At 35.9% G+C, this 14,416-nt stretch overlaps 1 protein-coding gene across 3 annotated transcripts in view; it reads left to right on the forward strand.

The window, feature by feature from the left end:
• Nucleotides 1–14,416, forward strand: part of REV3L (REV3 like, DNA directed polymerase zeta catalytic subunit) — a 186,111-nt gene that overhangs the window by 147,521 nt on the left and 24,174 nt on the right. For all 3 annotated transcript variants that reach the window (XM_033418641.2, XM_049695490.1, XM_049695491.1), the window contains exons 22-25: nt 2,870–3,011; nt 4,625–4,869; nt 5,809–5,917; nt 7,774–7,980. In XM_033418641.2, coding sequence (XP_033274532.2) covers nt 2,870–3,011; nt 4,625–4,869; nt 5,809–5,917; nt 7,774–7,980 — 703 coding nt within the window. The remainder of the gene's footprint in view (nt 1–2,869; nt 3,012–4,624; nt 4,870–5,808; nt 5,918–7,773; nt 7,981–14,416) is intronic.

Below are 14,416 nucleotides of genomic sequence, written 5' to 3' on the forward strand. Positions count from 1 at the left end.
ACAATTTCTTTCTTACCTGCTTTTATGGCCGTTGCATCTCCCTCCTGTTCTCTGCCAAAGATGAAATAGGTTATATGTCCTATCTGTTCTTCTAAGGGTTTGTTACCTATGAAATTTATTTCACCTGATTTTTTTATAACCTCAACTTACTGATGATCTCAATAATCTCTATGTATATTATTCTATTTGACAGTGTCCCATAGACCCTTGAGGCTCTGTACATTTTTCTTCAGTCTTTTTTCTAACGACCTATCTTTAAGTTTACTAACTTTCTTCTGTCATCACCAACCTGCTGTTAAGAACAATCAATAGCGACTTCCCTGGCTGTCCATTGGTTAGGACTCTGCACTTCCTCTGCAGGGGGCACAGGTCTGATCCCTGGTCAGGGAACTAAGATCCCGCATGCCCCACAGCGCGGCCAAAAAAAAAAAAAAAGAATAACCAATAAATTTTGTATTTCAGTTATTTTTAGTCCCAGAATTCTCATTTGGTTCTTTCTTTTGATAGTTTCCATATTTGGTGGATTTCTCCATTGGTTAACTCACTAAGATTACATTTTTCTTTTAACTTCTTGAATATCTTTTCTTTAGATTTTTGAACATACCTATATGTTATCTGTTACTATATCCAACACCTGGCCATCTCTGTATTAGTTTCTGTTGACTGCTATTTTTCTTAACTGTGGGTCATATTTTTTTGTTTCTTTGCATGATTATGTAATGGATATTGCTCATGTTCTGTTGTACAGATTCTGGATTTTATCTTCCTCTGAAGCATGTTTATTTTTGCCTAGTAGGCAATTCAGTGATTGGCTGATCACCTTGAACTTGTGCAAACCTGGTTTTTGTGCTTTGTCAAGGTGGATTTCTGAAAAGCCCAAAGTGTTTCCTAAGCCCCTCCAACTTGACAAGACTCAGTCTCCAGATTCTATGTGCATATTGTTAGTGCTTGGTTTTAGGTTGGTCTACAGTTGGCTTTACTCTGCCTTACTCCTAAGGCGTGGTTTTTCTGAGCTCTCAGCTGGATGCCCAGGTTGTTAATAAGGGGGTAATGAAGTCTCTCCACTCTGGCATGGCTAGACCTCCAACTGCAACACTATCTAACAAGTTCTGTTCCAAACTGAAGCCCAGAGCAGCTACTCTCTAGTAAGCCTCATATGGTTTCCTCCTGCTCATTTTCAGCATAGCCCTGGGCCAGTTACTCACAGGGAGGCCCCACCTTACTTCTAAATGCTAAGCCTGCCCCTTGCACAGGTGCCCTGTCCCACAGACCCCAGCGGCAGCTGCCTGAACTCTGATCCCTGCCTGCTCAGCTTAGCAGTATAGCCAGCTCTGCTCAGACTTAGCGCATTGCACCGTGTTTAGAAAATTAGCTCCATGCAGGCTGGGGCTCACCTCATGAGTTTCCCTTCTCTCAAGGAGCATGGCCCTACATTACCTATTGTTCATTGCCCAAAAACGATTCCCTTGACTCTTTTATCCAGGAGGGCTAGTCTAGTACCAGTTACTCTACTGTAATCAGAACTGAAAGTTCCCACCTCTACTGTTCCTTAGGTTAAAGGTAAAATGGATAGTAATAAGCTTAGAAAATAGCTGTATAAAGAACATAGTCCTAAAATTAATGTATCTGATGTTTGAAATGAATGAAGCTCTGCTTATTGAATTGTAAGGCCATATGATGGTGAGGATAGGAAAGTCTAGCCTTAAAAACAATTTGATATATTTGGGGAAACTGCTTTCTGAGCATGTCAACTTATTCTCCAGTCTCTTTTAAGGAATCTCAAGGAAGTGAAGTTAAATCACAGAAAGCACTGAGCTTATGATCAAAGCCTTATAGAAACAGAAGCTTAGGAGAAGTTATATACCAATAAATAAAATGAAACTTGATATCAAAGTTAACGTTGAAAACTACATTTGGTGGTTTGTTTATATACCCTAGAATGTTCTAAATGTATATTTTGCTGCCTCTAATTAGGTATTATCTAGGATATGTATGTTTTTGCCAAGTGAAATCGAGAATTGGACTTAACATATTTAAAGGAACTGAATCCACACATAATGCATTATCTTAAGCTTTACATTTGGCTATATGTATTATTGAAGGATCACATGAATGATCTTAAAAAAATACATATTAAAATGTGATATGGGGGCTTCCCTGGTGGTGCAGTGGTTGAGAGTCCGCCTGCCGATGCAGGGGACACGGGTTCGTGCCCCAGTCCGGGAGGATCCCACATGCCGCGGAGCAGCTGGGCCCGTGAGTCATGGCCGCTGAGCCTGCGCGTCCGGAGCCTGTGCTCCGCAACTGGAGAGGCCACAACAGTGAGAGGCCTGCGTACCGCAAAAAATAATAATAATAATAAAAAATAAAATTATTTTCCTGATTTTTCTAAATCTTCACCAAATTACTCTGTTTCTTTCCATAAGACACCAGTGCATACTTTTTTTAAGACTGGTATTAACAGTGATAACCCAAAGCCTACATGTTTTTTAAAAGCCTTTAAATAGCATAATTATAATTGTATAATTATTGCATCATTAGCAGTGGCATCTAAGAGACAGTGTTAATTTTTTATAATAAAAATAGAGTAAAATCAAGCAAAATGTTGAAAATAATTATCCTTAGTCTTACCACCTTATCACAAGCATTATTTTAAACTTTACATGTTTTCACTAGGTTTTATGCCCTTGAAATATCTGAAATTTTCTAATGTTTAACTCCTTAACGTACTTTGCTAAAGGCTCGATCATGACTCCCTCCGTAAATAACCTCACTTTTAATAGGTAGTTTTTGACATAATGAAAACAGTACTAGTTTCAAGTATACAAATTTTTCTCAAACATTTATAGCATGGATTCTCTTTTAACAGATGGAAAATGGTTGATCATTACATTAGCCGTGTCCGTGGAAATCTCCAAATGTTAGAACAGCTGGACCTGATTGGGAAAACCAGTGAAATGGCTAGACTTTTTGGCATTCAGTTTTTACATGTACTGACAAGGGGTTCACAGGTAGGAAGTCAATTTTCTTGCACACCTGAAAGTTCTATGTGAATGATATATGTACTTTTGAGATGTCTGAAGTGATTTGTTGTTTTTTTTTTAACTTTCTTTCTGGTACCAACTAATATATACATGTAGCTAGTTAATCAAATCTTATAATTTCATTTTCTGGAAAAGCTTTAATCCACTTAATAGCTCTGCTTTTTTTTTTTTAACTTTGTTACAGCTCCGCTTTTTATTTTTTCTCCACACCAACTTTTTGGCCACTGCTGAGTTTTGCATGATAATAAGAAAATAAATGGCTATGCCCTTGAGAATGGTATTATGTTCCTGAATACTGTCAGTGTGATTAGGGATGACTTGAAAGGCCGCTCAGAACTGGGGATGCGGCAAAGAAAGTCTACCTCTCTTTTGTTTTACATTCCTACTTTTGGCTGTTCCAACTCCCAGCAGATAACTTTAATATAAAAAAAAGGAGGAGGATTTGGGAATCAACATAAGTGGGCTGTATCACTTTTTTTTAATGTTAAAGAAAAATGGGAGCTTGGAAGCCATTTAACTCATCTCTTTCTAACTAGTTTCCCAAGGATATAATGAAAGATTTTTGTTTAAATGCCTTGCTGAAAATGGTTTCATGCTTTTATTCCACAAATGTTTATTTGAATACTTCTAGTGTGTTAAATAAACACTGTGCTAGCCATCCAGGATACTACATTAAATCGCTTAGTTTCCTTAACCTCATAAAATCTTTTATTTTAATTATTTTAATTATTTTATATCTATAACATTCCCCCAATCTACCAATTCAGTATATATAGCAAAACTAGAGCGCTAACTACTTTGGCATTACCTGTTGCTGTATTTAATTTTATTGCTATTATTAAATAGCTTATAAAGCTATTTATTTTACTTATTTATACTCCCACAAGTTTTAAAAACTATTTGATCTGGCTTATAATAAAAGGCAAAGATACTTTAAAACTACATGAGAATACTTCAGTGAACCCATGCTGGTTCTTGTGAGTGCTTTCTTTTTCTAAACTATAAACCGTCTGCTTTATAGCAGTTATTATAAACAATCAGCAATTGCTTGATTAATTTTTGTGAGGGACCAGTATTAACCTGACTACCTTTCAGTTTTGGAATCTTGTGTTCCTTCTTGGGAAATTGAGATAACATTTACCCATCTCAAGTGTCCTGACCCCCATTCTCTAATTTTCCCAAATTTGTCAAAGATTATTGGCCAACTTTTTAAATGAAATTGTCAAATTGTACAACTGTCTCTTCTACATCTGTTTATTATGATATTGCTATCTTTAAATATTAAAAGAAATCTAATTGTGTCTGTCTTTTCAAAAATAATTTATTGTGTAAGTTATCTGACGTATTTTGCAGTTTTTATAAAAGTTATGGGAATAGGAAAAGGACTTATGAAGGGTTCCCTTCTGATACCTGAAAGCCGATTAAATAACCAACATTATGTAACTGTGTTGTAAGAAAAGTCTTACAGCCGTATTTTGAAGAGTAAAACATCCCCCAAATGATTTTCACATATTCAAAAGACCAGTATATTTGTATTTAAGTTTCTTCTTCTCTCCCTACTTCTACCTCTCTGCCTGCAGTACCGTGTGGAATCAATGATGTTGCGTATTGCTAAACCAATGAACTATATTCCTGTGACACCTAGTGTACAGCAAAGATCCCAGATGAGAGCTCCACAGTGTGTTCCTCTAATTATGGAGCCTGAATCTCGTTTCTATAGCAACTCTGTTCTCGTTTTGGATTTCCAGTCACTGTATCCTTCTATTGTGATTGCATACAACTACTGTTTCTCCACCTGCCTTGGCCATGTGGAAAACTTGGGGAAGTAAGTTTTTTTTCATATTTACAATTACTTTGTTGTACTTTGTATTTCTTACTAAAATTAGACTTTCTTTGAGTGCCTCTTTGCACATGAGACTGCCCTTACGAGCAAGATGAATGGGCTGTAGCACATCTAGTCCACTCTTTGTAGTTACCTTACTAATTAATTAACATGGATCACCATATGACTGATTGAGCATCATGGATGAATAACTCATATGAAGAAGACTGTGAATACGATCAGCCAATTTATCTGTTCCATCTTTGTGTATATCTATGGTCTCTTTTTAAATAAGTTATATTTAATTTGTTGGTATAAATCACTTTTCAGTGGAACAGTTTGAGGATTATGGTCTTATAACTTCGGCTATGACCTCCTCTTGACTTTCCTTAGAAATAGTTCGTTTTCTAAAAAAAAGTTAAATTGCCAAATGTTACATTTTATTTTTTCATGTCAACCAAATTTTTTCTCATAAGAAATATACAGTCTTCCTTTATAATGATTTCTGTGTATTTAAAACCAAGTGTTATAGTTTTAGTCTGAAGTATATTCACTCCTTATAGAAAGCTTTTATGGAAATTGTATTGGTAATTCTGTCTTTTTAGTAAGAACAGGAATTTGGAAAAGTTAGTTGCAGTCTTTTTACTTAAGGCTTAAATTTTTCTTCAGGGAACTTAGTGTAAGGTAGTCATATGTTGAGCTGAAATTTGGTATTTTAGTATAGATTTTTCCCATGTACTTTAGGATAGTGCTATTTAAGAAATGTTTCTAATATTTGAAAAACTGCTTTTTGGTAACTAAACATATTACTAAGTACATTAATTCATGTTTAGATGTTTAAAAATGAGTTTCCAATAGAATTAGAAAGATTCCTAAAATTGCCTAGAATCTCTGTTCTATGATTTGAGAAAGTATTTGCTTAATTTTTTTTTTTCTTAACAGGTATGATGAGTTCAAATTTGGCTGTACCTCTCTAAGAGTACCTCCAGATTTACTTTACCAAATTAGGCATGATATCACAGTGTCCCCCAATGGAATAGCTTTTGTCAAGGTAATACTCTTTTAGAAATGAAAGGTATCAACTGTGGCTTAACCTTTGGAGAGCTGATCGTTTAGATGTTGTTGGCATATAATACCAAAAAAAAAAAAAGTTTGCTTCAATATCTTATCTCAGAAAGTCAAAGATATAGGGAATCTTCCAAGAAATTTTTTAAATCATTTAAAAAAAAATAGTAATCTTGTTCTGCATGAATTTAGGTTTAAAATCTTTTAATTATAAGATTTTAGCTTTTAATGAACTATTGCAAGAAATAAATGTGCCTATATACCTTCTGCCCTTTATTAGAATCTGGCAGGCTTAAGTAGCTATTTTATGATCACAACAATGTTACCTTATAAAGATTAAAATTGCCTTAATGTGTATACTTTACTAATTGTTTTATATACTTTAAATTAAAACTGCCTTAGAAATAATGATATTCTAATGTATTTATTGATTGTATTTTTTAAGAAGATACCCAAACTAATAACAGAGTCCCTTTTTTCTCTCCTTTGTCTCCCCTCAAAAGAAACTAAAAAAGACTCATAAATGAATAAAGACAAATAGGAAGAGATCTAGGAGAAGATTATATTGCCTCTCATATGCCAACTTCATTCCTTTCTTTTCTATTTCCTTAGCAGTGAGTCTGTACTAGAATCGTGGGATGGTAGGGTGGTTGGTGGTGGTAGCATGGACCCCGCTAGCCCTCAAATTCATTCTGGTGTACTTAGCAAAAGTATCATCGTTCTCTACCAGTAAGAGGATGCTGTGTTTAAAGAGTACTATAAAATTAGCCATTTAGATATGAGGAAAATTTTTACCAAGTGAGTTCATGATATATTACATTTTGGAAAATATTACATTTTAACATAATAACATATATTATGTCTTAATATAAACATTATGGCTGCTTCAGAAGGTACACAGAATGAATTAGAGGTTACAATATGTTTTCATTGTCACATATCTAGCAGCTTATTATTTTATCTCCCTTTAACAGCATTTTAAGAACTTGCATCTACCTTTTGACCCAATGTGTAAAGCTTAATGAAAACTAGATTTTTTAATATTCAGGAGTGTGATTATCCTATTCCTGAGGTTTTAATTGTTCAGTCCAACATGCATTACCTTGCACGTGTCTGTGAATCATCTTCAGAGTTAATACTGTTTTGTGGTTTTCATTCCTAGTGGAGTTCTCATAAATTCTCCCTAGTCTTGATTAATACAAATGATTTTTTTTTTTTGGCATCAACAAATTTTATCACCTCACTATTCATCCCCTCTTCCAGATTGCTAATAAATATAGGCCGGAGGGGATGGCTTAGTGGTCTAAGCATCAGATTTGAAATACCTAGAGTCCCTGGAACTGCAGGTTTGAATGTCAGCAGAGTCAACCCAGCTCTTCATTCTTCCAAGGTAGATAAATGGAGTTCCATGCAGATTACTGTGTGGGGTCATTAGGATGAGATCTTTAAAAACTGAGGTTTGTTATGAGTGATACAAATCCCGTGTGTCTTTCTGAAAGAGTGGGGGTTTGGATCAGAGTTTTAACAAAATTTCCCTCTGAACTCATTATATGGTCTCTTATGTACTAGTTGGCATCCTCCTCCCTGGAGGTCTCTGAACTCACATAGTAGTGCTACATTAGATTTATAAACATTACAGGAACGTTTTAGGAGAAAAGTCCTCTTCAAAAGAAAGAAAATGTGATGATTTTATATTGATGGCCACTCGTCCTGTGGCCACGCTATTGTTCGTATGTTTCAATTCATGACAGTTGGCCATTGTTATACTTTGTGCTTCCTTCTTAATTGTCTAAATCTATAATGTTTAAGGGATTTAAACATTCTTTTTTTCCTTTATGATAGCCTTCAGTAAGAAAGGGTGTGCTACCAAGAATGCTCGAAGAGATTCTGAAGACTAGACTGATGGTGAAGCAGTCGATGAAGGCTTACAAGCAAGACAGAGCCCTTTCACGAATGCTCGATGCACGTCAGCTAGGACTTAAGCTGATAGCAAATGTCACATTTGGCTACACAGCTGCTAATTTTTCTGGGAGGATGCCATGCATTGAGGTAAGTGATAAAAGTCTATAGTTTTTTTCAAAAGAGACTAAAGCAGCATTAAATGAATGCCTATTCATTAAACCATTTTGTTTTGAAACTTTAGACAAAATGGTTTCATTTCCATAACATAGGATCAGTTTTTCTCAAACCAGGACTTATATATTGATATATACATATTCTTAGGAATTTGTGTGTTTTCTCTGAGAACTCTCTGTGTTTTGTTCAATGATAATTTTAGAAATTAGCATACACATATTTCTGCATAATCTGGATGACCCTATTGTAACCAATTACTGACATGAGATTTCAGTGCCGCCTTTACAGCATTGTTTACAGTAACATTGGTACTAAATAATTCCTTTTAATGTGTTGATAGAGGTCTGATGATAGTTCAGTTGTCTTCTCCAAATGTCAGAATAAAAGCAATCATTCCATATTTACTAGTGTACCAGTAGATACAAAGCAGAACCTTTCTTTTGCAGTGGTAGTTGCAATTAAAAGACACTTTTCATTAAACAAGACTGATTTCTTGTTATTTACTAAATTAGGGTGTTAATTTGACATGAATACAGTATAGTATGACAGAGTAATATAATAATTTACTAATGGTTGGGAAAGGAACAGAGTAAGCTTGTTTGCTTGATGATCTTTTCATGCCAGGTGAAGGCTAGAGCATTGTGGTATACCATATTTGCAGTAGTTCAATAAGGGAAAAGCAGTGGAAGAATCAAGTTCCCACAGAGCTCACAGTAGGCAAAGTAAACTCCAAAAACCTGTGCAAGGGACTTCCGGTTTCTTGTCCAACATGTAAGAAACTGCAAGTCTCTACTCTGTCCTCACACTAAGTAAGCTGAACAGACAGAAAAATCAACAACTCTTCTTAGATCTGTCAGAGAGGTGAAGTCACAGGGTAAACTGCTGCCCCCAAAACTGAAGAGACCAACAAGTGTATACAGAGAGTCACAACTTACCAGAGCAGAAATCAAGAGCACAGATCTCTGTGAGAACCAGTGCCATGGTAGGGAAAACCGAACTATAAATGATGAATCGCTGGAGGCTCAGGGTGGACAAATCTGAGTGATAAAAACTCCAAAGGACCCAGTCATCAGGGTCCCCACACTTTTGTGAATTTTACCTCTAGGAGCTCAACCAGGTTCTAACAGTGAATATCAGAAAAAAAATTCCCTTGTGCTTCTGGCACAGAGAGAGGAAAAGAACCATTTTGAAATACACCAGAGCATTCTGTTTTTAACAGAGTCTGCCCTCAGGAGAAACTATTTAACCAGAGCTTAACCTGATGGAGTTTTATCAGAGCCTAACTGACCTGGAGAAAGGGAAATATCCAGCTCCAACTGCTGTAGCCTTCTACATGGAAAAAAAATACTGCAGCCCACTCTAGTCATCCTGTCCCACCAAAGTGGGGTGAAAAACTGAAAATCACATGTGAAGTCTACAGTCCAGAGGCACAGGTTCACTGAAAGACTGAGACCTACTCGTAGGACTAAGGAGCCCTTCCCCTCCCCCGACACCTTACCACCACATTACTAAAGGCCTATTTATAGCAGTTCCGTTTACCCAATACATCATGTCTGGCTATCAAAAAAAAATTGCAAGACTTACTAAAAGCCAAAAAACAGTTTGAAGAGACAGAGAAAGCATCAGAACCAGACTCAGATAAGGCAGGGATGTTGGAGTTTGTCAGACTGCAAATCTAAAACTATGATTAGGATGCTAAGAGCTCCCTCCAATAGCTAAAGTAGACAGCATGCAAGAACAGATGGGCAGTGTAAGCAGAGAGGTGGAAATTCTAAGAAAGAACCAAAAAGAAGTGCTGGAAATCAAAAATCCTGTAACAGAAATCAAGAATGCCTCTGACTACTATGCTGAACATGGCTAAGAAAAGAATCTCAGAGCTTGAGGAAATCTTAGTAGAAACTGCTAAAACTGAAAAACAAAGAGAAAAAAAGACTGAAAAAAGAGATATCCTAAAACTGGGACAACTACAGAAGGTGTAACATACATGTAATAGGAATTCCAGAAGAGAGAAAGGAACAGAAGACATACTGAAACAATACTGAAACAATAATGACTGAGAATTTCCCCAAATTAACGTCAGGCACCAAACCACAGATCCAGGAAGTTCAGAGAACACCAAACAGAATAAATGCCCAAAAAACTAAACCTAGGGACATCATTTTCTAGGTTTCTAGATACTGCAGAAAATCAACACTAAATTAAAAATCCTGAAAGAAGCCAGAGGGAAAAAACACCTTGCTTATAGAGAAGCAAAGGTAAGAATTATATCCAACTTTTCCTTAGAAACCACGCAAGCAAGAAGAAAATGGAGTAAACTATTTAAAGTGTTAAGAGATAAAACTCTTCAACTAGAAATCTGTACCCTACAAAATTATCATTCAAAAGTGAAGGAGAAATTAAGATTTTCCTCAAAAATTGAGGGAATCTGTTGGCAGTAGACCTGCCTTGCAAGAAATGCTAAAAGAAACTCTTCAGTGAGAAGGAAAATGATAATAGGTCAGAAACCTATATCAATACAAAAGAATGGAAGAGCATCAGAGAAGGAATAAGTAAAGGTAAAATAAACACTTTTATTTTTCTTATTCTTAATTGATCTAACAATTAACAATTTGTTCAAAATAATAATAGCAACAGTGTATTTGATTATGTTTATATACATGTATATATAAGTAAAATGAATAACAAATGGTACAAGGAATGGGAGGAAGGGATTAGGATTATTTTATTATAAAGTACCCACACTACCTATGAAGTGGTATAGTGTTTTGAAAGTGGTATATTTTAAGTAAATATAAATATTGCAAAATTTGGGGCAACCACTATAAAAAGTTAAAAAAAAATACAACTAATGTGTAAGAAGGAGAGAAAAAAGAATCATATAAAACAGTCAAAACCACAAAAGGCAGTAAGAGTGGAAAATAAAAATAGGAACAAAAACAAAGGCAACACATAGAAAATAAAATCAGGAAGGACATAGTTGAACAACATAATCAACTGGATATAATGGACATTTATAGACTACTTCATCCAACAACAGCTGAATACATATTCTTCTCAAGTTCACATGGAACATGCACCAAGATAGACCACATTCTGGGCCATAAAGCACTTTAACAACTTTAAAAGAATAAATCATACAATATCTGCTTTCAGATCACAGTGGAATTAAACTAGAAATCAGTAACAGAAAGATAGCTTGAAAATCCCCCAAATACTTAAAGATTAAGCAGCATATTTCTAAATAACACATGGGTCGAAGAAAAAAAATCTCAAGAGAAGTTTTTAAATATTTTGAACTAAATGAAAATGAAAACACAGCTTATCACAATTTGTGGAAGTCAGCAAAAACAGTACTTAGGAAATTTATAGATTGAATGCATATATTAGTGGGAAAAAGACCTAAAAACAATCATCAAGTAAGCTTTTACCTTAGGAAACCAGAAAAAGAACAAATTAAATCCAAAGCAAGCAGAAGAAAAGAAGTAATAAAAATTACAGCAGAAATCAGTGAAATTGATTTTCTCAATTGATTTCATGTTTTCAAAGAACCCCAAAGCTGGTCTTTTGAAAAGATCAATAAAATCAATAAATCTCTAGCCAGCCTAACTAGGAAAAGAAAAAAAAAGAAAAGAGTACACAAATTGCAAATATCAGAAACAAAAGAGGGGATATCACTTCAGTTTCCATGGACATTAAAAGGATAATAAAAGAATATTATGCACACAAATTTGATAACCTAGATGGAGTGAACCAATTACTTGAAAGACATAATCTGCCAAAACTTGTACAAGAAGAAATAGGCAGTCTGAGTAGGCCTATATCAAAGAAATTGAATCATTAATTAATAGCCTTCTAAAACAGAAAGCATCAGACCCAGATGGGTTCACTGCTAAATTCTACCAAACATTTATGGAAGAATTATACCATCTCTCTACAGTCTCTTTCAGAAGATGCAAGCAGAAGGAGTACTTTCTAACTCATTCTAATTACCCTAATACCAAAACCAGACAAAGACATTATAAGAAAACTACATATCAATGTCTCTCATGAACATAGATGTAAAAATCCTCAATGAATATTAGCAAATCAGATCCAAAAATGTATAAAAACAGTTGTACACCACAACCAAGTGAGATTTATTCCAAGTATGCAAGGTTGGTTCAACACTGAAAAACCAGCTGAGAGCCATCATATCACGTTCAGGTTAAGTAAGAAAAATCACATGATCATGTTAACATACAGAAAAGGCACTTAACAAAACCCAAAACCCATTCATGATACAAACTCACAGGAGACTAGGAATAGAGGAGAACTTTGTCAGTTTGATGGAGAATATCCACCAAAAAACCTACGGCTCACGTTATTCTTAACTATGAGAAACTTGAAGCTTTCTCACTAAGGTCAAGAACAAGACAAGGATGTCCCAACTCATCACTGTTTTTCACCATCATACTAGAAGTCCTGGCTAATGCAATAAAACAGGCAAAAGGAAATAAAAGGTATGCAGATTGGGAGACTTCCCTGGCGGTCCAGTGGTTAAGACTCCACAATTCCAATGTAGGGGGTGCAAGTTCGATCCTTGGTTGGGGCACTATGATCCCACGTGCTGTGCCATGCGGCCAATACAATAAATAATAAACCTTTAAAAAAAAAAGGTATGCAGATTGGAAAGGAAGGTAAAACTGTCTTTGTTTCCAGATGACATAATCCTCTATGTAGAAAATCCCAAAAAAATGATGCACAAGAAAACCCTCCTGGAACTAATAAGCGATCATGTAGCAGAGCTGCAGGATACAAGGTTAATACACAGTGTATACCAGCAATGAACAAGTGGAATTTGAAATTAAAAACACAATACCATTTATATTAGCACCCCCCAAAATGAAATACTTCGGTATAAACCTAACAAAATATGTACCAGATCTATATGAGGAAAATCCCGAAACACTGATGAAAGAAATCAAAGAACTAAATAAATGGAAAGATATTCCACGTTCATGGTTAAGATGACTCAGTATTGTCAAGACGTTAGTTCATCCCAAATTGACATACAGATTCAATGCAATCACAGTCAAAATCCCAGCAAGTTATTTTTTTGATATTGACAGACTGATTCTAAAGTTTACATGAATGGGAATTCCCTGGTGGCCTAGTGGTTAGGATTTGGGGCTTTCACTGCTGTAGCCTGGGTTCAATCCCTGGTTGGGGAACTGAGATCCCACAAGCTACTCGGCCAAAAAAAAAAAAGTTTACATGAAGAGGTAAAAGACTCAAGAATAGCCAACATAGTATTACAGAAGAATAAAGTCAGAGGACTGACTTACTGTAAAGCTACAGTAGTCAAGGCAGTGCAGTATTGGCAAAAGAATAGACAAGCAGATCAATGGAACAGAACAGAGATTCCAAAAATAGACCCACATAAATATAGTCAACTGATCTTTATCAGAGGAGCAAAGGCAATACAGTAGAGCAAAGACAGTGTTTTCAACAAATGGCGCTGGAATAACTGGACATCCACATGCAAAAAAACATGAATCTAGGGCTTCCCTAGTGGTGCAGTGGTTGGGAGTCCATCTGCTGATGCAGGGGACACGAGTTCGTGCCCCGGTCCGGGAAGATCCCACATCCCTCATGGGCCCGTGAGCCATGGCCGCTGAGCCTGCGCGTCTGGAGCCTGTGCTCCACAACAGGAGAGGCCACAGCAGTGAGAGGCCCGCGTACCGCCAAAAAAATATATATATATATATGTGTGTGTGTGTATGTGTATATATATATTGTGTGTGTGTATGTATGTGTGTGTATATATATATCCTAACCTTAGAATAAGAATTTGGGGGTTTTGATCTGGCAGTAGAAGTTGAGGAGTGGAGTTCTGCCAGGAAGTACGCTACTACCTAACATGTTGAAAACTGAATGCCAAGCAACATCTGCCTCCTTGACCCTGGACTTTTCAGATATTCTGAGGTTAATGACTGCAAGCTTGCATTTGGCCCTTCTTTACATGCCAACATCACAATTTAATAATGTTAACTTATTTATGAAGTCATTAGTGGAAAAAGCTGTCAGCATCACAGAAAGGGTCTCTCGTGAACATGTCACAAGTTAGCTCCAGTGGAGTCAAAATGGAAGCTACTGTCTTTAAAGGCAAATAGACTACTGACTATGGCCGTGTGCTTTCCTTCAATGAACACACAATCAAAAATATTTGACAGTACCACCAAGATCACATAAAATATGCTAGATCTAGACTATCAAAGAGAAGGACAAGACTTTGTAAGCAAGAATTCCTGTAAGAATGCAGAGAATGAGTAATGTAGCTAATAGTTGTAGGTTAATGTCTCTGTCTCAGCTCAACACTGTCACCGATGTGTTTATTCCATAAATTAAAAATTTTATGTCTTCACATTTT

The sequence above is a fragment of the Orcinus orca genome, chromosome 12 (genome assembly GCF_937001465.1).
Source record: "Orcinus orca chromosome 12, mOrcOrc1.1, whole genome shotgun sequence".
In the NCBI taxonomy this organism is placed as follows: domain Eukaryota; kingdom Metazoa; phylum Chordata; class Mammalia; order Artiodactyla; family Delphinidae; genus Orcinus; species Orcinus orca.